Source organism: Oncorhynchus masou, chromosome 6, assembly GCF_036934945.1.
Source record: "Oncorhynchus masou masou isolate Uvic2021 chromosome 6, UVic_Omas_1.1, whole genome shotgun sequence".
NCBI classification, from domain to species: Eukaryota; Metazoa; Chordata; class Actinopteri; order Salmoniformes; family Salmonidae; genus Oncorhynchus; species Oncorhynchus masou.
Window position 1 is genome coordinate 82,567,670 of NC_088217.1, and position 26,987 is coordinate 82,594,656.

General features: G+C 42.2%; 1 protein-coding gene across 1 annotated transcript; it reads left to right on the forward strand.

Annotated features, from left to right (window-relative positions):
* Window positions 1-593: 593 nt before the first annotated feature.
* Window positions 594-26,147, forward strand: LOC135542798 (adhesion G-protein coupled receptor G7-like). Its single transcript, XM_064970004.1, has 16 exons — window positions 594-854; window positions 1,929-2,639; window positions 4,675-4,779; window positions 4,894-5,003; window positions 7,964-8,107; window positions 8,228-8,313; window positions 10,037-10,170; window positions 10,509-10,622; window positions 10,836-11,005; window positions 11,330-11,482; window positions 23,393-23,505; window positions 23,695-24,026; window positions 24,280-24,361; window positions 24,840-24,998; window positions 25,296-25,455; window positions 25,699-26,147. The coding sequence occupies exons 1-16, from the start codon at window positions 818-820 to the stop codon at window positions 25,909-25,911; spliced, it is 2,823 nt and encodes a 940-aa protein (XP_064826076.1). The 5' UTR covers window positions 594-817; the 3' UTR covers window positions 25,912-26,147.
* Window positions 26,148-26,987: the final 840 nt, after the last annotated feature.

The window sequence follows — 26,987 nt, forward strand, 5'->3', positions numbered from 1 at the left end:
TGCAGTTTGCTGAGTAGAGACTTCGCCCGAAGTCAAGGATTGGTAGGATGGTCAGTTTTACGAGGGTATGTTTGGCAGCATATGTGAAGGAAGCTTTGTTTTGCGAAAAAGGAAGCCGATTCTAGATTTAATTTTTGATTAGAGATGCTTAATGTGAGTCTGGAAGGAGAGTTTACAGTCTAGCCAGACACCTAGGTATTTGTAGACTATACTTGTAGGTCCATTATAATTTCAACACAGTTTTGATGTGGTTTAAGTCATTTCAATGTTGTTTAATTCAAATAATAAAATCTTGAGTTGGTTAATTTAATTTACTGTGTAGTGCAAGGGCGAAAAACAAAACCTACACCCAGGAGGGCCCCAGGACTGAGTTTGGGAAACCCTGTTCTAAAGAAGTCTACCTTCTAGTGTCCTCACATTCTAATCCAGACCTCCAAGACACTTCCATTATTTACTTTAATTCTTCAACTCTAATCGGGAGATCTAATTACACCTGCTCTAGTGGAAAAAAAGTTGTTCTGTTTACCAAAACATGAACTGTACCTTCCCTGCTGCAACCAAGAATGTTTTGCATAGAGAAGGGTAATGCTATTGGTTGACTGGTCCATTTTATTCATCCTGTAACATAGCTGACTTATTTGTGTGTGTCTTTACTGATCCTGTACAGTACTTTCCCCTTAATTTCAATAGTAAATCATTAACTGGTACCTGAAAGTTACTACAGTCTCTGTGACAGGTGGAGAGCCTGCAGCATAAGACCAACAGACGTCCTAATAATGTGCAGTCTGCTGACACTGGATGCCTGTAAACACTAGAGATGAAGGAGCTATGGGTTATGGTTGTCTTTGCTACAGGTAAGACTTGCTCTATATTTGATTCATTCAGGGTGATTTAAGATGTTCAGACATACACTGAGTGAACAAAACATGAAGAACACCTGATCTTTCCTTGACATAGACTGGCCAGGTTATTCCAGGTGAAAGCTATGATGCTTTATTAATGTTACTTGTTAAATTTACTTCGATCAATGTAGATGAAGGGGGGGGGACAGTTTAAAGAAGGATTTTTAAGCCTTGAGACAATTGAGAAATGGATTGTGTATGTGTTCCATTCAGTGGGTGAATGGGCAAGACAAAAGATTTAAGTGCCTTTGAACAGGTATGGGAATAGGTGCCAGGCCCACCGTTTTTGTTCAAGAACTGCAACGCTGCTGGGTTTTTAATGCTCAACAGTTTCTTGTGTGTATCAAGAATGGTTCACTACCCAAAGGACATCCAGACAACTTGACATAGCTGTGGGAAGCATTGGAGTCAAAATGGGACAGCATCCCTTTCGACACCTTGTAGAGTCCATGCCCTGACGAGCTGAGGCTGTTCTGAGGGCAGAAGTGTGTGGAGGTGTATACTCAGTGTTTGATGCTGTTGTTAAGAGTCTTCTGTGATTGAGAATTATGTTGGAAAATTGCTTTCAATGAAGATGTGCAAAAATGTATGATGCATTTAATTTATCAAATGCTTATTACCCATATATAACCTCACTGTTTTTTTTTATATAAATATATATATTATTTATAGGCAATGATTGACTGACGTTTTCTCTGTTTGCTGCAAGGGATACAGTAACATCAGTGAAGACATTGTTTCAGACTTTTATCCAAACACGTTCAATTTACTGTTAAGCTATCGTTTACATACTGTGAATAGACTACTGTCAGGTCTCAGATACAGTTGATAACAGAGTAGCCTTTGCTATCAACCGTTTATTGGCAGTGATAATGACTTCTTTCTCTCATAAACTACAGTAGAAAACATTTCTACACTGATGCAGACACAATGAAACTGGAACAGCATAGATCTGCTCTGATTATAGGAACAGACACTATGTTCCCTTGTTTATGTGGTTAACTGAGTTAATTCTCTTGTTTAAAGTCTCTTTATCACAGGGGGATCTCACCATATCATCTGCCATTCCAACCACCATTGACATAACTACCCCAACTACTACTGCTCCTATAACCTCTGACCCTCCAACTAGCGCTCCTCCAACTACCGACACGCCAACTACTGATAATCTAACTACTGACAGTTCAACTACCGACACGCCAAATACTGATAATCGAACTACTGACACTCCAACTACCGACACTCCAACTACTGAATACACTGCAGCTACTACTGGTCATCCAACTACTGGTTACCTAACTACTACTGGTCATCCAACTACTGGTTACCTAACTACTACTGGTCTTCCAACTACTGGTTACCCTACCTCTATCCCTATCACCAGTATCAGTCTCCCCACCATCTCTACCAACACCACCAACACATTTCTCACAACCTCTACCAACACCTATCCTACCATCTCTAACACCACCACCACCTCTCCTACCACCTCTCCCACCACGTCTAACACCACCTCCACCACCACCTCTCCCACCATGTCTAACACCACCTCTCCCACCACGTCTAACACCACCTCCACCACCACCTCTCCCACCATGTCTAACACCACCTCTCCTACCACCTCTACCACCACCACCTCTCCCACCACAACCCCTCTGGACTGTATCAACGGTGGTGAGCTGCAGAGTGGAGTCTGTATCTGTCCTGATGAGTGGACTGGAGAGACCTGTTCAGAGGGTACATCCACACACTTACACTATACCTAACCCTGGATCTACCATTCAGACTCCTCCACAATACTACACTACTATACCTAACCCTGGATCTACCATTCAGACTCCTCCACAATACTACACTACTATACCTAACCCTGGGTCTACCATTCAGACTCTTCCACAGTACTACACTACTATACCTAACCCTGGATCTACCATTCAGACTCCTCCACAATACTACACTACTATACCTAACCCTGGGTCTACCATTCAGACTCCTCCACAATACTACACTACTATACCTAACCCTGGATCTACCATTCAGACTCCTCCACAATACTACACTACTATACCTAACCCTGGATCTACCATTCAGACTCCTCCACAATACTACACTACTATACCTAACCCTGGATCTACCATTCAGACTCCTCCACAATACTACACTACTATACCTAACCCTGGATCTACCATTCACTCCTCCACAATACTACACTACTATACCTAACCCTGGATCTACCATTCAGACTCCTCCACAATACTACACTACTATACCTTACCCTGGATCTACCATTCAGACTCCTCCACAATACTACACTACTATACCTAACCCTGGATCTACCATTCAGACTCCTCCACAATACTATACTACTCTACCTAACCCTGGGTCTACCATTCAGACTCCTCCACAATACTACACTACTATACCTAACCCTGGATCTACCATTCAGACTCCTCCACAATAGTACACTACTATACCTAACCCTGGATCTACCATTCACAGTACACACCACTACAATACTATACATAACCCTGGATCTCACATTCACAGTACACACCACTACAATACTATACATACCCCTTGATCTCACATTCACAGTACACACCACTACACTAATATACCTAACCCTGGATCTCACATTCACAGTACACACCACTACACTACTATACATAACCCTGGATCTCACATTCACAGTACACACCACTACAATACTATACATACCCCTTGATCTCACATTCACAGTACACACCACTACACTAATATACCTAACCCTGGATCTCACATTCACAGTACACACCACTACACTACTATACATAACCCTGGATCTCACATTCACAGTACACACCACTACACTACTATACCTAACCCTGGGTCTACCATTCAGACTCCTCCACAATACTACACTACTATACCTAACCCTGGATCTACCATTCAGACTCCTCCACAATACTACACTACTATACCTAACCCTGGATCTACCATTCAGACTCCACTCCACAATACTACACTACTATACCTAACCCTGGATCTACCGTTCACAGTACACACCAGTACAATACTATAGCTTACCTTGGATATCACATTCACAGTACACACCGCTACAATACTATACCTAACCCTGGATCTCACATTCACAGTACACACCACTACACTACTATACCTAACCCTGGATCTCACATTCACAGTACACACCACTACACTACTATACATAACCCTGGATCTCACATTCACAGTACACACCACTGAACTACTATACCTAACCCTGGATCTCACATTTACAGTACACACCACTACACTACTATACCTAACCCTGGATCTCACATTCACAGTACACACCACTACACTACTATACCTAACCCTGGATCTCACATTCACAGTACACACCACCACACTACTATACCTAACCCTGGATCTCACATTCACAGTACACACCACTACACTACTATACCTAACCCTGGATCTCACATTCACAGTACACACCACCACACTACTATACCTAACCCTGGATCTCACATTCACAGTACACACCACTACACTACTATACCTAACCCTGGATCTCACATTCACAGTACACACCACTACAATACTATACCTAACCCTGGATCTCACATTCACAGTACACACCACTACAATACTATACCTAACCCCTGGATCTCACATTCACAGTACACACCACTACAATACTATACATAACCCTGGATCTACCATTCAGAATGTATATTTCATGTTTGCAGTCATACATTTGGTCCATGTTGAAATGTATTTACGTCTATAGGGAATTCCTGCAATTCCACCATCATTGGTGATTTTTCCTTCCCAAGAACAACGGTTGCCTGGTCTGCTTATTCAGAAGAGTTGTGTGATGAGAAGACAATCAGTGGTATTACTTTTATTCACCTAATATTAGAAAAATGTATTCGTCTGTTACAGTCCTAATTAATGTTGTGTTAGGTAAAACAAAACCTTGAGTTCCTTTTTGTCTTGGTTCCTCCAGCCGGTTTACCAAGAGCCTCAGCAAGATGTTTGAATGACACTGGCTCTCCGATGTTTGGTCCTCCTCACGAGCTGCAGTGTGAATTAACCCTCAGTGACATTCAAGGAAATGTAAGTCAATAGGCATATTTTTTATGATCCTGATTGAAGTCTTGATTTAGCGTTATTCTTTCTTTGTATCAGTTACAGTCATCATTTTGAGGAGTGGATCTTACAGTTTGAAGATCAGTAACAACTGGCATGTATCTTCAGCTCATGTATTCTGTTCCTTTATTCTGCTTAACAGTTGATGAGGAACATTCCATTTTTTATTTCTTGTGTTTTACGTAACATTTTATTTTTACATTTAGTAGACGCTCTTATCCAGAGTGACTTACAGTAGTGAGTGCTTACATTTTCATACTTGTCCCCTGTGGGAATTGAACCCACAACCCTGTCATTGCAAGTGCCATTCTCTACCAACTGAGCCACATGAACCCAGGATCCTGTCTTCCAAAGATAATTCGTAAAAATCCAAATCACTTCACAGATCTTCAATGTAAAGGGTTTAAACACTGTTTCCCATGCTTGTTCAACGAACCATAAACAATTAATGAACACGCACCTGTGGAACAGCTTACAGACGGTAGGAAATTAAGGTCACAGTTATAAAAACTTAGGACACTAAAGAGGCCTTTCTACTGACTCTGAAAAACACCAAAAGAAAGATGCCCAGGGTCCCTGCTCATCTGCGTGAACATGCCTTAGGCATGCTGCAAGGAGGCATGAGAACTGCAGATGTGGCCAGGGAAACAAATTGCAATGTCTGTACTGTGAGACACCTAAGACAGCACTACAGGGAGACAGGATTGACAGCTGATCGTCCTTGCAGTGGCAGACCACGTGTAACAACACCTGCACAGGATCGGTATATCCGAACATCACACCTGCGGGACAGGTACAAGATGTCAACAACAACTGCCCGAGTTACACCAGAAACGCACAATCCCTCCATCAGTGCTCAGACTGTCCGCAATAGGCTGAGAGAGGCTGGACTGAGGGCTTGTAGGCCTGTTGTAAGGCATCACCGGCAACAACGTCGCCTATAGGCACAAACCCACCGTCGCTGGACCATACAGGACTGGCAAAAAGTGCTCTTCACTGACGAGTCGCGGTTTTGTCTCACCAGGGTTGATGGTGGGATTTGCGTTTATCGTCGAAGGAATGAGCGTTACACCGAGGCCTGTACTCTGGAGTGGGATCGATTTGGAGGTGGAGGGTCCATCATGGTCTGGGGCGGTGTGTCACAGCATCATCGGACAGAGCTTGTTGTCATTACAGGCAATCTCAATGCTGTGCGTTACAGGGAAGACATTCTCCTCCCTCATGTGGTACCCTTCCTGCAATCTCATCCTGACATGACTCTCCAGCATGACAATGCCACCAGCCATACTGCTCGTTCTGTGAGGGATTTCCTGCAAGACAGGAATGTCAGTGTTCTGCCATGGCCAGCGAAGAGCCCGGATCTCAATCCCATTGAGCACGTCTGGGACCTATTAGATTGGAGGGTGAGGGCTAGGGCCATTCCCCACAGAAATGTTCGGGAAATTGCAGGTGCCTTGGTGGAAGACTGGGGTAACATCTCACAGCATGTCCATGAGGAAGAGATGCACTTCAGTACTTAATGCAGCTGGTTGCCACACCAGATACTGACTGTTGCTTTTGATTTTGACATCCCCTTTGTCTAGTGACACATTATTCAATTTCTGTTAGTCACATGTTTCAGTTGATGAATCTTGTTATGTTCATACAAATATTTACACATGTTAAGTTTACTGAAAATAAACGCAGTTGACAGTGAGAGGATGTTTCTTTTTTTGCTGAGTTTATTTAGTACTGGCAATTTAATATCCAAATGTACTCACAGTTCAGCATGTTGCTGCAACTTATACAATGTTCTGTTGAAAAACATTACTAAAATACAGTAGTGTGCCGTGGTTCTGGGGCCTGGGCCTTCAGTGAAGTCCTACACAGTCCCACCTGAATTAATCCACCTCTTATTACCATCATTATGATGCCATGGCTCTAGACACTATACATTTCGACAAAAACGCAGTATAACCAAGGGTTGCGCCACCTTGAAATTGACATTTTTATTCAGAGAATTGCAGGGGAAGAGTACAATACCTTTTCATTGTGCAGCTTCGTTGCCCTGCGCGCTTGTTCGTTGAGCTGTAGATCCACTCGGGTGTCCCCAAAAGCACCATTGTTTGTAAGTGCCCAGCCATACTTTGGTGTCTAGTTGCTGCCTTGGTTAGACAACTCAGGTTTGCAAAGCCAGTGTCGCTCCAAACACCAAATCGATCACTTGCAAATAATAGGCATTCCCAGCAGTACAGTTTGCAGTGCTTCTCGGAGCCTGCCTTTGTAGCGTCGGCTTTGTAGCGTCGGCGTCTACCTCTCCTGACAATGTCTAACTTTTCTTGAAAAGTTTGTCTTGAGAATGGCGTTATAATTATATCCTCGACCAAATCGATATCTTCTCCTTCCGCCATTGTGGGTTGAAAAAACAGTTTAGTAGTACGCGAATTAATTCGTTGATCAATTTCAGTTTCCTAGTTCTGAGACCTGCCCATATAGGACCTGCCTCTCAATATTGGTAATCCAATCAAAAGACGTGCAGGCACTAGCCAATAGCCAACTCTAAAGCTGATTGGTTGACACTAAATTTTAATTTCCATTCATTTTAAGCTACAAGCGCCCGCACTGTTGATTCTGAAGGCCTGAGGGCAGATTTTAGACCCCTGGCAACACATGATGGCTGAATATGATTGGATAAAATATCTAACATAAAGACCAGCCCTCCAAATCTCAACCTGGGGCTGGAAGCAGTGCAACCAAGAGGAACGCTATGAAATGGAGAGTGTAACTCTTACTCTGGGGAATAATTTAATACATATTTGTGGGAAAATATATTTAAAAAATATATATATTCTGATGATGTTTAGGCCAGCAGAGAAGGCCTTGCTGGCCCTGACTGCCCACCACTGCTAAAATATAATAAATAAAAATCCTTGTCTCTCCCTGTTCAGATCTCCAGCAATTCAGGTGATTTACTACAGTTAGCCTTCAGTACTCAGATCTTGACCTCCCAACCAGAGCGGCTGTCAGCTGACAACATCACCACTGCAGCTCAGATCGCTAACACACTGCTTCTGTCTGCAAATATCACAGAGGTATAACATGTTTTGAAATCAAGTCGTGAACTATGACATGTTCTGGAGAGAAACGTGAGGTCACTACTGCAGTGATTTGAACACTTGAGGGTTATCCCACTGGTTTTGATCATGTTGCAGGACATCGCAGTGGCAGCTGTAACTACCATCAGTCAGCTGCTGAATGCCAGTGAGGAGAGTACACAGGAGAGAGACGCTGTCCAAAAGTACTGGAGTGTGTGTGTTTGTCTGTGTGTGTGTGTGAGCGTGAACGGTGTGTATTTCTACATATGTTGGAGTATACAGTGGGGCAAAAAAGTATTTAGTCAGCCACCATTTGTGCAAGTTCTACCACTTAAAAAGATGAGGCCTGTAATTTTCATCATAGGTACACTTCAACTATGACAGACAAAATAAGATTTTTTTCCAGAATTTTTAATGAATTTATTTGCAAATTATGGTGGAAAATAAGTATTTGGTCAATAACAAAAGTTTATGTCAATAGTTTGTTAAATACCCTTTGTTGGCAATGACAGAGGTCAAACGTTTTCTGTAAGTCTTCACAAGGTTTTCACACACTGTTGCTGGTATTTTGGCCCATTCCTCCATGCAGATCTCCTCGAGAGCAGTGATGTTTTGGGGCTGTTGCTGGGCAACACAGATTTTCAACTCCCTCCAAAGATTGTCTATGGGGTTGAGATCTGGAGACTGGCTAGGCCACTCCAGGACCTTGAAATGCTTCTTACAAAGCCACTCCTTCGTTGCCCAGGCGGTGTGTTTGGGATCATTGTCATGCTGAAAGACCCAGCCACGTTTCATCTTCAATGCCCTTGCTGATGGAAGGAGGTTTTCACTCAAAATCTCACGATACATGGCCCCATTCATTCTTTCCTTTACACGGATCAGTCGTCCTGGTCCCTTTGCAGAAAAACAGCCCCAAAGCATGATGTTTCCACTCCCATGCTTCACAGTGGGTATGGTGTTCTTTGGATGCAACTTAGCATTCTTTGTCCTCCAAACACGACGAGTTGAGTTTTTACCAAAAAGTTATATTTTGGTTTCATCTGACCATATGACATTCTCCCAATCTTCTTCTGGATCATCCAAATGCTCTCTGGCAAACTTCAGACGGGCCTTGGCATGTACTGGCTTAAGCAGGGGGACACGTCTGGCACTGCAGGATTTGAGTCCCTGGCGGCATAGTGTGTTACTGATGGTAGGCTTTGTTACTTTGGTCCCAGCTCTTTGCAGGTCATTCACTAGGTACCCCCGTGTGGTTCTGGGATTTTTGCTCACTGTTCTTGTGATCATTTTGACCCCACGGGGTGAGATCTTGCGTGGAGCCCCAGATTGAGGGAGATTATCAGTGGTCTTGTATGTCTTCCATTTCCTAATAATTGCTCCCACAATTGATTTCTTCAAACCATGCTGCTTACCTATTGCAGATTCAGTCTTCCCAGCCTGGTACAGGTCTACAATTTTGTTTCTGGTGTCCTTTGACAGCTCTTTGGTCTTGGCCATAGTGGAGTTTGGAGTGTGACTGTTTGAGGTTGTGGACAGGTGTATTTTATACTGATAACAAGTTCAAACAGGTGCCATTAATACAGGTAACGAGTGGAGTACAGAGGAGCATCTTAAAGAAGAAGTTACAGGTCTGTGAGAGCCAAAAATCTTGCTTGTTTGTAGGTGACTAATACTTATTTTCCACCATAATTTGCAAATAAATTCATTAAAAATCCTACAATGTGATTTTCTGGATTTTTTTCTTCTAATTTTGTCTGTCATAGTTGAAGTGTACCTATGATGGAAATTACAGGCCTCTCTCATCTTTTTAAGTGGGTGAACTTGCACAATTGGTGGCTGACTAAATATTTTTTTGCCCCACTGTATGTGTGTACGTGTGTGTCTGCATGTGCATGTAAACTAATGTTTTCTGTGTTTCTCTCCCAGCCTCACAGAGACCCTGGAGATGTTTTCCCTGGACCAGCACAGTAATGTGTCCTTGGTGGTTCAGCCCAACCTGGCAGTCCAGTCTGTCCAAGTACCAAGTGACTCAGTAGGGATCCAGTTTACTGCTCTGACTGGTGGGTGGGACTACTAGTGAACCTAAACACTGGCATTTAAAGTGATAGTTTAAATCTGTGCTGACAGACTGTGTAAAACCTCTCAATTTTCAAATGTTTTTCCTCTGAAGGTCAATAAGGTTTGGTATGGATTTGATTTGTTGTATTAATGGCTGGAACGGAGCGAATGGAATAGCATAAAACACATGGATGTATTTGATACAATTCCACTTATTCTGCTTCAGCCGTTACCATGAGCCCGTCCTCTCAAATGAATGTGCCACCCACCTACTGTGGAACAGAAGTAACACTATATTGTTCTGCTTTAAACGCCAAATAAATTCAATCTCCTTCTCCAGGAAGATCTGGTAATTTTGTGGCCAACAGAATTCATCTCAATACCAATACCTCTGAACTGATAGCTGACAAAGGAGGTTCTACCGATGTCCAGATTGTCATGAAATTCCCACCAGGTGAGCCAATGTTTTATGCAAACATAGTGTATAAACTCAAGTTTCAATTTCCTTGTACTGCTTTCACTGAGAGAGCTTAACTGCTGTTTGTGGTCTCCAAACGTTTAGATTTAGAGTCACTATCGAGATAAGCCCTCAAGGCAAAGTCAAGCTACTCATGTATATGAAGTCCTGATATGAACAACAATCTCCCCTCTTTCTCACTCCACTCAGTTTTACGTAGTAAAAACACAAACTACTCCATTGGTTTTGTGCTCTACCAAAACGACCGGTTCTTCAGGTCCAGGGCTTTCAGAGCTTCTTCAGGAACCAGGAGAAGGGTCATCTCTGCTAACCTGGGACAAGTGTCTGGGTTACATGTTGAGATGCTCTTCAAGCCCACAGTAAGATTCATCTTGGAATCAATAAACACATAGTGGTCCAAATTCTCTGGGAAACGTATTGGGCAGTTATTCATGATCTAAGTCACATGTTTTTACACCCCTGATCAAAGTTCTCCATTGATGCTTATCCGCTACAGGGAACATATGTTGTCTTGTACATAATACAATCTATTAGAATTGGTATTTCTTCTTTCCCACATTTACTTAAACCTGTTAGTCTTCACAATTGACTTAGATAAAACATTTTTTTAAAGATGAGTACTGTGAATGCTTGTATTTTGCTGAAGGATTTTCAGTGAGTTTGTTTCTGTTCTTACTTCTCAGGCTGTTCCCAACACCTCCCTCTATGACTTTGCCTGCGTGTGGTGGAACTACACGTTGAAAGACTGGAGCACCTTTGGCTGCTACAAAGTCAACCACTCAGAAGACGGCCTGCAATGTTGCTGTAATCACACCACTAACTTCGCTGTGCTGATGGTGAGTAGCTAGCTGCCTTCATCTCCCTTTTACTGACCACACTCTGACCTATGGAGGGGTTCCTAGACTTTTTTGAAACATGACCCCATTTTGATAACTGAAGAATCTTGTGATCCAACCATTTTGTAGTGTCTTACCTCTTATTACTAATGGATATAATAAGAAAGTCTCCAATACAAGGAAGTGAACTGGAGCTTCACATTTTCTAAAACTAGTTAGTACAAATACGGTGCTCCTTTCTTAAAACCTCTTACATCTATGGGGGCGCTATTTCATTATTGGATAAAAAAATGTGCCCGTTTTAGTGCAATATTTGGAAAGAGAACACTCTGACGTTTCCAAAACTGCAAAGATATTGTCTGTGAGTGCCCCAGAACTGATGCTACAGGCGAAACCAAGATGAAACTTCAAACAGGAAATGAGCAGGATTTTTGAGGCTCTGTTTTTCATTGTCTCCTTATATGGCTGTGAATGCGCAAGGAATGAGCCTCCTCGATCTATCGTTTCCCCAAGGTGTCTGCAGCATTGTGACGTATTTGTAGGCATATCATTGGAAGATTGACCATAAGAGGCGACATTTGCCAGGTGTCCGCCCGGTGTCCTCCGTCGAAATTGGTGCGTCATCTTCAGCTGCACGTCTTTTTCCAAGCGATTCAGAGGTGAAAGTAGACAACCACAAACGATATATCAATGAAGAGATATGTGAAAAACACCTTGAGGATTGATTCTAAACAGCGTTTGCCGTGTTTCAGTCGATATTATGGAGTTAATTTGGAAAACAGTTTGGCGTTTTGATGACTGAATTTTCGTTTGTTTTGGTACCCAAACGTGATGTACAAAACAGAGCGATTTCTCCTACACAAAGAATCTTTCAGGAAAAACTGAACATTTGCTATGTAACTGAGAGTCTCCTCATTGAAAACATCCGAAGTTCTTCAAAGGTAAATGATTTTATTTGAATCCTTTTCTGGTTTTTGTGCAAATGTTGCCCGCTAAATGCTATGCTAAATGCTACGCTAGCTATCAATACTCTTACACAAATGCTTGTTTTGCTATGGTTCAAAAGCATATTTTGAAAATCTGAGATGACAGTGTTGTTAAGAAAAGGCTAAGCTTGAGAGCTAGCACATTCATTTCATTTCATTTGCGATTTTCATAAATAGTTAACGTTAAATTATGCTAATGAGCTTGAGGCTATAACTGGATGCAGGATTTTTTTCATAGGCCAAGCGTGAACAAAACGGAGCGATTTGTCCTACACAAATAATATTTTTTTGAAAAACTGAACATTTGCTATCAAGCAGAGTCTCCTCATTGAAAACATCTGTCATCTCAGATTCTTCAAAGGTAAATGATTTTATTTCAATGGTTTTCTTGTTTTTGTGAAAATGTTGCTGGCTGAATTCATTTTTATAGCTATGCTAGCTATCCATACATTTACACAAATGCTTGTTTAGCTATGGTTGAAAAGCATATTTTGAAAATCTGAGATGACAGTGTTGTTAACAAAAGTCTAAGCTTGAGAGCAAATATATTTATTTCATTTCATTTGCGATTTTCATGAATAGTTAACCTCTTACACCTATGGTGGCGCTATTTCAGTTTTTGGAAGAAAAACTTTTTCCGGATTAAACAAGATATTTTGTCACAAAAAGATGCTCGTTGTATGCATATAATTGCTACTGTTCGAAAGAAAACACTTCATTGACATGTCCAGAAATACAAATATCTTCTCTGTGCCCCATGGAAAAAACGTGAGCTTCAGGTGACTTTTGGCATCAAAACCAAGATGACGCAGGACACCGGAAATGACAAGGGTTTTGTGGTCTCTGGTCAATTTCATGATCTCCTTATATGGCTGTGAACGCAAGAGGAATGAGTCACCTTTCTGTCGACCCCAAGGTGTCTGCAGCATTCTTGCGTCACAATTTGTAGGCAGATCATTGGAAGATTGACCATAAGAGACCACATTTACCACGATGCCAAGTCATCCGGTGTCCTGAAGAAATTAAAGGGCAAGTCACCTGAGAAGATATTTTTTCCATAGGCACAGAGAGAAGCAAGCTTCCGAACAACTGCATGTCATATGAAGAGATATGTGAAAAAATATCTTGTTTAAAAGGATTGATTCCAAACAACGTTTGAAATGTTTCAGTCGATATTAAGAGGTTAATTATGCTAAAAGTTTGAGGTAGGTGACTGCATGCAGGTTTTTTCCATAGCCAGGCGCAATGAAGAAAACGGAACGATTTGTCCTACACAAATAACGCTTTTTTGAAAAACTGAACATCTGGTATGTGGCTGGGAGTCTCCTCATTGAAAACATCTGAAGCTCTTCAAAGGTAAATGATTTTATTTATTTGGTTATCTGGTTTTTGTGAAAATGTTGCTGGCTGAATGCTAGGCTTAAATGCTATGCTAGCTATCCATACTCTTACACAAATAGTCAATTTCTATGGTTGAAAAGCATATTTTGAAAATCTGAGATGACAGTGTTGTTAACAAAAGTCTAAGCTTGAGAGCAAACAATTATTTTAATTTATTTCATTTTCATTTGTTAACGATTTTCTAATGAATAGTTATCCGGGATGGGGAGTTTCAAGAGGTTAGTGTTGCGTTATGCTAATGAAATTGAGGCTATAAATAGGATCCCGGATCCGGGATTGCTCGACGCAAGAAGTTAAAGGAGACATCAGTAATTAACAGAACATGACATTCCTTGTCTTATACAATCTGAGTTACTTCTACCAAAACACAACTGAAACATTTCCCAGAACTTGTTATTTTGCATATTTTCATTTGAACATGAACAGTTAATTTTTGTTTGTGTTTGTTTGTTTATAAGTCCAGTCTGTCTGGTGTCTTCGTTCTGGGTAGCGCCTTAGATTGTCTGGAGGCTCCTGCACATCTGCAGTGTGTGCTTGGTCCATAATAGTTTCTGCTATAGCAGCACCTTCATCCACACGTTCCCTTCTTTCAGCCGGGGGTCTCTGTACCGTCCCACCGTTCTCTACAGTTCCCTGTGTGTCTCTCCAGGAGCTCTATGTGCCAGTTCTCTCTCTATTGTTGTGCTGTTTTCTGTGGAATGCATTTGGTTAATGTGATGCCGCCAAATTATGTCTGGGCTCACTTGAACCTGGTAAGTTCTGGATCCCGTTTGTGTGTGTACATTTCCTTCCCCTTCTGTAATCTTGCACCATCACTTCCTATACTATTCGGAGATGGCACTCCCGGCCGACATGAATCTTGAAAACTCATCACTTACAAAAGCTTGCGCTTTGTAGCTTACCAGCTGCAGAGCCAATCCGAAGGATGTAAAAGTTGTTCTGAGACACTATAGTCTGAGCTGAGGTGGAGGAGTCAGTGCAAAACACCTCTGTCCATTTGAATTGGCATCAACTATAACCAGAAACATGTGCTTTTCAAAGGGGCCGGCATCCACATGAATTCTCTGCAATGGGCTATTCCCATAAGTGGACTGGCGTAGGAGCAGGCATATGAAAGGTTTCCAAACATGCGCTACAGTTCTTTGCCATGTTTTCTATCTGTTGATCCATCCTGGGCCACCAGACGTGGCTCCTCGTGAGCAGATTCATTTGGACAATTACAACATGCCTTTCATGCAGTTGCTGCAAAAGCTGATGTTTGTATTTCTGGGGTATGATGACTCTCAATCCCCACATCAAACATTGAAAGTTACATATGAAACCACAGTTATGTGAGCTATATGGTTCACTCCAATATATTGGTGTCTCTCCGTGGCAGAGGGATACATCTGAGGTGAGATTTTACAGATTTTCCCGTGTTCACCTGTCACTGCTGCGGTCCGCCCCTATGTATAGACCCCATGGCCGTGGTCATGGCTCACATCAACACCATCATGCTGGAAACCCTAGACCCAATCTAATTTGCATACCGCCCCAACAGATCCACAGATGACACCATCTCATTTGCACTCCACACTGCCTTTTACCACCTGGACAAATGGAACACCTATGTGAGAATGCTGTTTATTGACTATAGCTCAGCGTTCAACACCATAGTGCCCACAAAGCTCATCACTAAGTTAAGGATCCTACGACTAAACACCTCCCTCTGCAACTGGATCCTGGACTTCCTGATGGGCCGCCCCCAGGTGGTAAGGGTAGACAACAACACATCTGCCACCCTGATCCTCAACACTGGAGCCCCTCAGGGGTGTGTGCTTATTCCCCTCCTGTACTCCCTGTTCACCCATGACTGTGTGGCCAAGCACAACTCCAACACCATCGTAAAGTTTGCTGACGACACAACAGTGGTAGGCCTGATCACCGATAACAATGAGACAGCCTATAGGGAGGAGGTCCGTGACCCGGCAGTGTGGTGCCAGGACAACAACCTCTCCCTCAATGTGAGCATGACAAAGGAGCTGATCGTGCACTATAGGAAAAGGAGGGCCGAACATTAACATCAACGGGGCTGATTTGGAGCGGGTCGAGAGTTTCAAGTTCCTTGGTGTCCACATCACCAATGAACTATTATGGTCCAAACACACCAAGACAGTTGTGAAGAGGGCAAGACAACACCATTTCCACCTCAGGAGACTGAAAGGATTTGGCATGGGTCCCCAGATCCTCAAAGTTCTACAGGTGCACCATCGAGAGCATCCTGACTGGTTGCATCACTGCCTGGTATGGCAACTGCTTGGCATCTGACCGTAGGGCGCTACAGAGGGTAGTGCTTACAGCCCGGGTACATCACTGGGGCCAAGCTTCCTGACATCCAGGACCTATATACTAGGCTGTGTTAGAGGAAGGCCCGAAAATTGTCAAAGCCTCCAGTCACCAAGTCATAGACTATTCTCTCTGCTACCGCATGGCAAGCGGTACCGGAGCGCCATGTCTAGGACCAAAAGGCTCCCTAACAGCTTCTACCCCCAAGCTGTTGTATTTGCCACATGCAACAAATACAATTTGATTTGATTTGACAGGTACTGCCTCAAGCTGAGAGGTATGAAAAATGTTCACTGCATCCACACTGTGTCTTTCTCTTGTACAGCACAGTCTGTAATCCATCTACATTTGTGTGGAGGGATGACTGCATAAACTCAGTGACATTACATGTGACCAGCAAGGAACAAGGCGGATCGCTGTAACCTGGATGCTGTCATTGCCGGAATGCCTTTCTTTTGACTGAAAATCAATGGCTGGTGATCCGTAACCATTGTGAAACGCTTGCCATATCGGTGTGGAATTTCTTGATGCCCCACACTATCGACAGTGCTTCTTTGTCGAGTTGTGAGTAGTTTTTCTCTGCATCATTCAACATTTATGACGCAAAGGCCACTAGCCTCTCTGACCCATCTTTCAGTGTGTGTGAAGGGATGGCCCCTAAGCCATAAGGGGACGCATCGCAAACCAACTTCACTGGCAGTTTGGGGTCGCAATGCATCTGGACATGTTCAGCTGTGATGAGCCGTTTTAAACGCATTTTCACACTGCTGTCCACTGACATGTCCTATTATTTTCCAGGAGCTGATTGAGAGGCTGGAGTACTGCTGAAAGGTTTGTAAGGAATCTTCTGTAGTAATTGATCATTCCAGTGAAAGATGTCACTTCAGCCACATTTTGCGTTCGTGGTGCCTGTACCACTGCATTGATATTTGTCCTGTGTTTTGTGCAGTCCATTGCGGTCAATTTCATGTCGACAGAAGACAATCTTGTCTTTGAAGAACTCACACTTCTGTAAGTTTGTCTTCTCAGGACCTCTTCCAGTTTAGCCAGGTGCTCGGAGTCTGTGCGTCCTACTACGATACAGGAACAATGGGTGTGGCCCATTCACTTCTGTCCACTTTTGTCAGGATTCCTGTATCTTTCAAGCTTTCCATTTCCGCTTCCACCTTTGGTCTCAGGGAGTTTGGAACAGATCTGGCTTTGCATAATTTTGGGTTAGGTCATCCCTCAGTACGGGTTTGGCTGTGAAGCCTTTTACTGTTCCCATCTGATCACTGAAAATGGTGACGTATTTCTTCAGCAAGTGTTCCAGTGTTTGGTCTGTGCCTTTATTTTTAGGCTGGGATGTGTGGAGCATATTCAAGTCACACCAGTTCAGCTTTATTTTAGACAGCCATTCCCTGCGAACAAATAGGCTCCACATACAGCTGTAACTGCTGTGTTTGCTCCCCATAATTCACTCTGTCCTGCAACACCCCCATTGGGCTCAATGTCTCTCCTGAGTAGGGTTTCAACAACATATTTGTTTTCTTCAGCTTGATATCCTTGAAGTGCTCATTGTAGACAGCCGTGGAAATTATAGACACTGCAGATCCTGTGTCCAGCTCCATTTTGAGGGGTTTGCCTTCGATTTCTGGTGTCACCGATATTGCGCTACTGCAATTGTACCAATGAATTATTCAACAGAGGAGGTCAGTATTTATACAACTCAATTGCATCTTTGGTCGCGATTTCCATAGCTACAGCAATTTCAACAGCCTTTGCAAAAGTGAGATCTGATTCTGTGAGCAAATGTTTCTGAATGTGGTTCTTGTTTCAGTCCATAAGCAAATCTTTCCCTTAATGTGTAATTTAGGTTCTCTCCAAACTGGCAATGCTCAGTCAGTTTCTTCAACTCTGCTAACATATGTACTAACACACTCCCCTCATTCTGGGGTGTCTCCTGAGGAAATGAAAACGTTCTGCGATCAGGAGTGATTTTGCTATATCTCCACAATCTCTGTGAATGTTTTCTTGGAGGGCTTCAGAGAGGCAGTCAGATCTCTTAGCAAACTGTATGTTTTGGGGCCAATAAAATTCAACAGCACTGTTTTCAATGAAGTGCTGTTCCAGACGTTCAATGTAAGTTGCCTCCTTTTCTTGCGTGTCATCAAACTCGATGCTATTTATTCCCTTTACCTCCGGCTCTGCGGGTCTTTGATCTGCAGCCTCATGATCGTCAGCACTCCCCTCGTCATCACTGGTTGCTTGCTGCTGTGCTACAGGGTCAAAATGTTCCTCTCTTTCTACGAGCCCCATCTGCATTCGTGATGCACAATGTAGGTAATCATCCTTGTCGCCATTGTAGTGTCTTAGCTCTTATTACTAATGGATATAATAAGAAAGACTCTGAAAACAAGGAAGTGAACTGGAGTTTCACATTTACTAAAGCTAGTTAGTACAAGTATCAATCACATTTATATATAAAGCCCTTTTTACATCAGCCGATGTCACAAAGTGCTATACAGAAACCAAGCCTAAAACCCCAAACAGAAGGCAATGCAGATGTAAAAGCATGGTGGCTAGTAAATAGTCCCTAAAAAGTCAGGAACCTAGGAAGAAACCTAGAGAGGAACCAGGCTCTGAGGGGTGGCTAGTCCTCTTCTGGCTGTGCCAGGTGGAGATTATAACAGTACATGGCCAAGATGTTCAAACGTTCATAGATGATCAGCTGGGTCAAATAATAATAATCACAGTGGTTGTAGAGGGTGCAACAGGTCAGCACCTCAGGAGTAAATGTTATAGCCGATCATTCAGAATTCGAGACAGCAGGTGTGGTAGAGAGAGAGAGAGAGAGTCAAACAGCAGGTCCGGTGAACAAGTCAGGGTTCCATAGCCACAGGCAGAACAGTTTAAACTGGAGCAGCAGCATGTCCAGGTGGACTGTGGACAAGAAGTCATCAGGCCAGGTAGTTCTGAGGCATGGTCCTAGGGCTCAAGGTCCCAAAGAAAAGAAAAAGAGAGAGAAAATTAGAGGGAGCATACTTCACACAGAACACCAGATAAGACAGGAGAAATATTCCAGATATAACAGACTGATCCTAGCTCCCTGACACATAAACTATTGCAGGACAGGAGGGGTCGGGAGACACTGTGGCCCCGTCCGAAGATACCCCCGGACAGGGCCAAACAGGCAGGATATAACCCCACCCACTTTGCCAAAGCACAGCCCCAACACTACTAGAGGGATATCTTCAACCACCAACTTACTACCCTGAGACAAGCCTGAGTATAGCCCACAAAGATCTCCCCCACGTCTCAAACCCGAGGGGGTTAGAGGCAGAGAATTCCAGTGTAGAGAGGGGAACTGGCCAGGCAGAGACAGCAAGGGTGGGTCGTCACTCCAGTGCCTTTCTGTTCACCTTCACACCCCTGGGCCAGACTATACTCAATCATAGGTCCTACTGAAGAGATGAGTCTTCAATAAAGACTTAAAGGTTGTGCCCGAGTGTGCGTCTCTCACATGGATAGGCATACCATTCCATAAAAATGTTGCTCTATAGGAGAAAGGCCTGCCTCCAGCTGCTTGCTTAGAAATTCTAGGGACAATAAGGAGGCCTGCATCTTGTGACCATAGCGTACGTGTAGATATGTACGGCAGGACCAAATCGGAAAGATAGAAGGGAGCAATGTCACATGAGTTGGCGCTGGAGAGACGAAGCAGGTACGGGGAGTAAAACATTTAATAAATAACGGACATGGAACGAGACAGGAACAGCGTCAGCTAACAGGTAACACAAATAAAAGACAATCAATGCAGAAGCGGGGAACAGAGCTGGGGAACTGACATATATATAGGGGAGATAATAGCAGGTGATGAGTGAGTCCAGGGGAGTATAATATCGCTGCTGCGTGTGACGAGGAATGGCAGGTGTGCATAACGGATGATAGGAGTGCGTGATGCAGGGCAGCCTGGCGCTCTCAAGCACCGGGGGGGGGGGGGAGAGAGTGGGAGCAGACAAGCAAGCCCATGTAATGCTTTGTAGGTTAGCAGTAAAACCTTGAAATCAGCCCTTGCCTTAACAGGAAGCTAGTGTAGGGAGGCTAGCACTGGAGTAATATGATCACATTTTTTGGTTCTAGTCAAGATTCTAGCAGCCGTGTTTAGCACTAACTGAAGTTTATTTACAAGAATAACATAGGGCAACACTGCACCTGACCAAGGGTGCTCCGTTCTTAAAGGGGACATCAGTAATTAGCAGAACATAACACATTCATGTTTTGTAGTAAAAGTAAGAGCCAATGTTAACTTTTTTATTTGGAGCTATGGCAGTCAATTGCAAAACATTCTAACAGTCTTTCTGCTTGTCTTCTCAACTCACCATCACATACATTTGATGTGGGGCTATGAGATCAGAGACATACTATACTTGATGCATGTTGCTTTGGAGCTACTCAAAATCAGGTGGTGTGGTTACCAGTGTTCACCTCATCTCTGCTGTCACTTCCAACCTGGATAGATATTTGGTTTTAATGCAGAGGAGTGCACTAAATCCAGCCTCACACAATATGAGCTGTCAAGGGGTACCATGAGTTTTAATACTCAGAGGGAGACGGCTGGGTATTTATTCCCTTTGGGTCAGGAACCAAAATGCGTTATCTGCAGCATTCGGTCATATGACGGCTCGATCAGCTTTTCGATGTCACTTCCAGGCATGTCAACTAACTCAGAATCACACTCAAACGGATTTCTCTCCAGTAAGACATTGTTTCCTCTCAATCTACAGATCCGGTCACTCATTTGCAGAATGTTAGAATATTTTTGTATTTCTCCTGCATGCTTGCGTTCAGTTCGTTCAGTTTCCCTAATATGACAGTTACATAAGCAGTGAGACACATTTATTTTCATTATACAGAAAGTCAACTAAGTCTGTTTTTTTGCCCACCATTCAATCCTATGGAATCTGTTTTGGTCAGTATAGTCACGCAGCACGCTGAGCATCCTTTGTGCTGTTTCATGCTCGAGAATCGTAAGACAGAACAATATGTCCTTGTGAATAGCATCCCCGACATGTAGCAAACAAAAGTAAATGAATGGGCACCTTGGCCCTCACAACAAATGTCCATTTGGAATGCTGAGGAGTTTTTTAGTGGTTCAGTCAGTTTCCTATTGATTGCTCGCTATAGCATCAATTCCTAGTTTTACAGTGTTATCTGACAAAGGTATTGATGTGAGTTTCTGTCCCTCCCCACACCTTGTTTCACCATATCTATTGTTGCGGTGATATATCTGAAATAGTGTGTGGTTTCATACGGTAATGGGCCTTGCCATTCACCATGGGAATAGGTTGACCACATGTCCCAGATTGTGCGGGACAGTCCTGTATTTTGGACCTTTGTCCCGCAACCAAACAATCACGTCCAACATTTTATCAACAAATTCAAACACCACCACCAATTTAGAAAAAAAACGTCTTTGTCCCGTATTTCAGTCAGACATTCCAACCTGACTCTTGCAGTCACGTTGTGCTATGATATACCTGTATATCATAAGGATGTGGTAGCCTACAGCCATGGTTATGTCAAAGACTTTTCTCCAATCAGTGTTGAGATCTGACAATCTGCTCAGCACAAGATGAGACCTAGGCCTATCATCAACCAATATTTCTCAAAACCTTTCGGACTAAATTCCAGTAAACTTGGAGAGGACATTTAGGCCTCCTAACTACTTCAAAAAGTTTCTGATGAAGAGCTAGAAAAGTAAGTAAATAGCCATATTAGACTGAAAGATTTAAACATGGCAGTGGGAAGCAGGGTGCTGAGGGTGCAGCACCTGCTGAAAAATTTGAGAATAATAATAAATATTTTCACAACAATAGTGCATTGGGCCTTTACTAGTCTTGTATTAGTAACTTACAGTCATGTCAAAAATTACAGCCAAAACAACAGAAAAGTAGCTGCATTTGCATTTGTTTAAGCTGTTTTCTAGTGACATTTATTTGGATGCAATTTCGCCTGGCATAGAAAATGTGCTCACTAGTCAGGACACTGTTGTTTAGAGGAGCTTGCAAACAACAAGACAGCTAACACAATCACTTCAAACTGAAGCTGGAAAGACTGCAAATTAGCTGCCCTTTGTTTTGTTTGACCTTTTATCAATTGACATTTCTTGGTATATATCCCAAAAAATGATGTCAGCTGATTCATGATTTCAACTGGCTGAGAAACGTCACCTCCCTGTCAAATCTACAATGTAGAAAACAAAATGTTACCATAAAAGAAATGTGAGATAAAATCTAGATGCTTTTATAGTAACATCATAGATTTAGTTGGTGATAACTTGTGGAATAGACACTGACTGGAAGGCAGTTTTAACCAATCAGCATCCATTGTATAAAAAAGCTGAATCAATGTCTTGGAAGATCACATAGTTATTATGTAGTGTTCTACATAACAGAATCAAATATAATAGCATAGTATAACGTTACTGTTACACTAAAAACACCACCTCATGAGATTTAGGATGGTTAGCTGAATAGTCCCCCAAAATGATCATGCAGCCAAACCTCAACAGCGCACACACCACTAGGCAGAATGTGCTTTGATTGAAAAAAATTCAGGGAGGCTATATAGTTTAACACCATCTGCTCTAATTTGTGCCTGAAACAGTAACTCAATAAGATCTAAATGCATATTCTCATGAATCTGATTAAGATCAAACGATTGGCAATCAGACACAGTTTGGACATTTCACTGGCAAAACATGAAGAATTATCATTTTGAAGTTAGGTATAGGGTAGGTAACACTGTCCCATAAATCCTCCTGTTGTCTCGCACTTTTGTATTTTAAATGTGGTCACCTTAAGTGGGAATGATTCAAGTGCAGCGGTCAAGTGCGGCCTTTTCTCACGATCTAAGGGCGCTTTCTGGTTGAATAATTTTCATTTTGATTTTTAAGGTTATCCACGACAGTGATTTTGAGAAACAAAGACACTCATTTTTAAATATTGGTTGATATTTTTTGCAGGATTTTGGATATTCTCCTGCGACCCCATTTTCATATTAGGCGACTGCACATGGGGTTGTGACCCCTGGTGTTGGAACTGCTGACTTATGGTTTACCACAGGATATCCTGGTCAGATGAGCCTGATGACTTTATACAGTATGACTGTGACAGAAACTTAGTGTTGAAATGTCTTTTTTCTTTTCTTTCTACAGTCATTCAGGAGGGATTTTAAATACGCTGAAGCACTAAACTGGATCACCATATTGGGATGCTCCATGTCCATCATAGGGTTGAGTTTAACAATAACATTCCAGATCGCAACCAGGTAAGATCCTACAGGGTTCCAGAACCAATTCATAATATTGGGTGCTTCTCAAGTGTAAAGAAGCCCTTTGTCTGATCCAACAGGACTTGATAGGTGAAACCATTATAAAACCCACTATTAATGAACCAACACATCCATAACTACATATATAACTTCCCTAACATATTGTTGTCTATCACCTGTCCCCAGGAAATCACGCAAAACCAACCCAACGGTCCTCTTAGTGAGTGTCTGTATGTGTCTCCTGATCTTCACCCTGCTCTTCATGTTGGGAGTGGACAACCCTCATAAACAGCTGGACAAACCTGAAATACAGGAGGACAACGTTCTCCCCCCATCCGACAAACACACAGAGCGGGACAGGGGGCCTTGTACTGCAGTGGCGGTCCTGCTGCAGTACTTCCTGTTGGGGACATTCACCTGGAACACGCTGTTCGCCACACATGTCTTCCTGATGATCAGAAACAGCCTGGCCACCAGCCCGTCACACTTCACAGCCTATACCGTGGCCATCGGATGGGGTAGGACAGCATGTAGAAAAATACATGATTTAGTTGTTTCAGAAGCTTCGGCTGGCATTAGCCCTGGGCTCCTTGAACCAAAACTAATGCTAGGCGATATTTTCAGGCTCTAGTTAGCCTGAAATAGAACTTAAAAGCAACTTGTATAGAGATGTTGTGTCTTTAGAGGATGTACTGTATGTGTAGTGGCTATACTCTGTATATGGCTGCATGCAAATCTACAAGACAATAACAACAACATTCTGTATTTTAGGACTGCCTGCGGTTGTGGTGGCCCTCACCTTAGGAATTAGTTACAGAGTGGATGATCCACTGGGTTACAGGCAGGAGGAATTGTGAGTCAATACTACTACTGGAGTACTTCTCTGTACTGTATTGTACTATACTATGCTGTACTATATTATACTGCACTGTTGTGTACTGTGCTGTACTGTTCTATACTATACCTTACTGTACTGTACTATACTACCTGTATTACACCTGAGTACTGTGCTGTGCTGTACTGCAATTTACTTCCTCTTCAGTGGTTATTGTATAATAGGTTCAATTTAAATTAAAGTGGGGCAATTGCTTCATAACATTTTATAACTCATGCTGTAAAAGGTTATCTCTCTCAGTTTGTATGCATGTTTGTAATGCATGCTAATAATTGGCCAAGAGCAATATAAAAAGTTCAAACATAAGTTATTAAAATAATGTTCTATTTTGTTCAAAGGTTTCGTGTTTACTTTATACCACATTACTCAAATAACAGGCATTCTGTTTTGTCTGTCATAGAGTCCCACTCTCTAACTCATTCATTTGACCTCTCAGCTGCTGGCTTGCTGCCCTCGATCCAAAGGGGAACTTTGATTTCAAGCTGCCAATGTTTTGGGGGTTCCTGATACCTGTGGCATTCATGCTTATCTTCAACACAGTGGTGTTGATATGTTTTGCAGTTACAACAGGCAAGACCAACCCAAATTTAACCAGGTAACATTAATTGGGGCATTTTGGAGGCACAAAGTATAATGTTGTATTCATTAAGATGTCTTGATTTAAATGCATACTAATGAGCCTATTGATGGTTTATTGTCTTTCCATTAAAAGCTTGTAATAAATAAAATGTATTATTATTCTTTATTATTAATTGTCGTTAATAAGCAAATCATTAATTGTCGTGGTCACCATGGCTCTAACCCACTCAGTCAATGGAAGCATACTGTTATTATACCACAGCATTACAACAGTCTATTACAGCTGTCTAAGTATGTTGGTTATGTTTCCCAGTACAAGACACACATCGATGAAGAAGAAGTTCCTCAGTAGCTTCTCTCTGGCTGTGGTGCTCGGTCTCTCCTGGATCCTGGGCTATCTGTTGCTCATTACACAGAACCAGACCATGTACACCATACTCAACATCTCCTTCTGTGTTCTCACCACCACTCAGGTAGTAAACGTATGCACTCACTACTGTAAGTCCCTCTGGATAAGAGTGTCTGCTAAATGACTCAAATGTAAACTAGAAATACTTGTGTCTATTGTACCACAGAATCCAGACATGATTGAAAATTAGACACAAACTAAACATAAATAAATGGAGCTGCTCCTTATGGAAACACTACCTTTTGTTTGTCCTTGTGTGTTCCTGAAAATACTTGTTAATGTCTTTGTTTTTGCTTTCGCTTCACAGGGCTTGCAGATTTTCATTCTGTTCACAGCAAGAACATCAATTGTCAAGAAAATTATGGCAGATGCTTTGAAATCTGTCTCTAGTGTTGAGATCCCACTTCACATCAAGAGGTTCAGTCTATGGCGAGACGAGCGCAGAGAAAAGGTAGAATCATACACACAGCTGGAGACTGATCTGTCAACACAGCTGGAGACTGATCTGTCAACACATTAACCCTTTAACTGCCACATCAGTTTTATTCTGAAAAATATGTGTATTTAGTCTTAATATAGGCCATACATGATTTGTTTTTGACTGCTAACATCTCAACCAGCCTGTTCAGTTGCCCAATTAGGTTAAACTAGTTATGTATTGGATTTTACATATGCTGAAAATTAATTAAAATTAATTAATTAATTAAAGTCATGTCTGCCTCAGTTACTTATAATGGAATGGAAGACAGGCCAAGATAAAGGATGACTGATATCAAATATGAATACAATATGATATATTTGTGTCAATATGTGAGTATTCAAATATATATACATTCTTATTTACTGTTTATATGTTCATAATAACTGTAAAATTACATGTCCTGAAAACATTTGTGAAACAAATTGAACAGGCAGATTGTAAATACTGATATGAATATGAAAATATATTTATATTTGCACAGACAAAAAAATCCCACGACAATATTTCTCCATAATAGCTAGCGTGGACTAAATAGCATTCCTTTAATGGGCAACTCAACCGCCTGGTAGAGCATATTTTTCAAGAGTTCCTCAAATTAATAAATAACATCAAATATTAGTAATTTTATGATACCACACACGGGTTACAATAACCCGGCGCAAACCAGCGTGGAGTACACATTCATTTACATATAACAATTCCACACACAGACATGGGGGGGAAACAGAGGGTTATATGCAATATGAGGGAAGGCAAACCAGGTGTGCGGGAAAACAAGACAAAACAAATGGAAAATGAAAGGTGGATCGGCGATGGCTAGAAGACCAGTGACGTCGACCGCCGGATGCCGCCCGAACAAGGAGAGGGACCGACCTCGGGCAGAAGTCGTGACAATATATCCCATTTTATACACAATTAGTACTGGAAATGTGTGATTAATCAGGTTCAGTTTTGCTCACGTTCATGCCTTGGTTTTTAACCATCTTTGAATGTTTGTGTAAAAATATATAGGAGTCCAATAATGAAAACCACATGATCGTTTTACTAAATGGCATGACAAAATATGGTAAACAAAAGTTATATTTATTTGAATTTACATTTGGTTGTCAGCCACT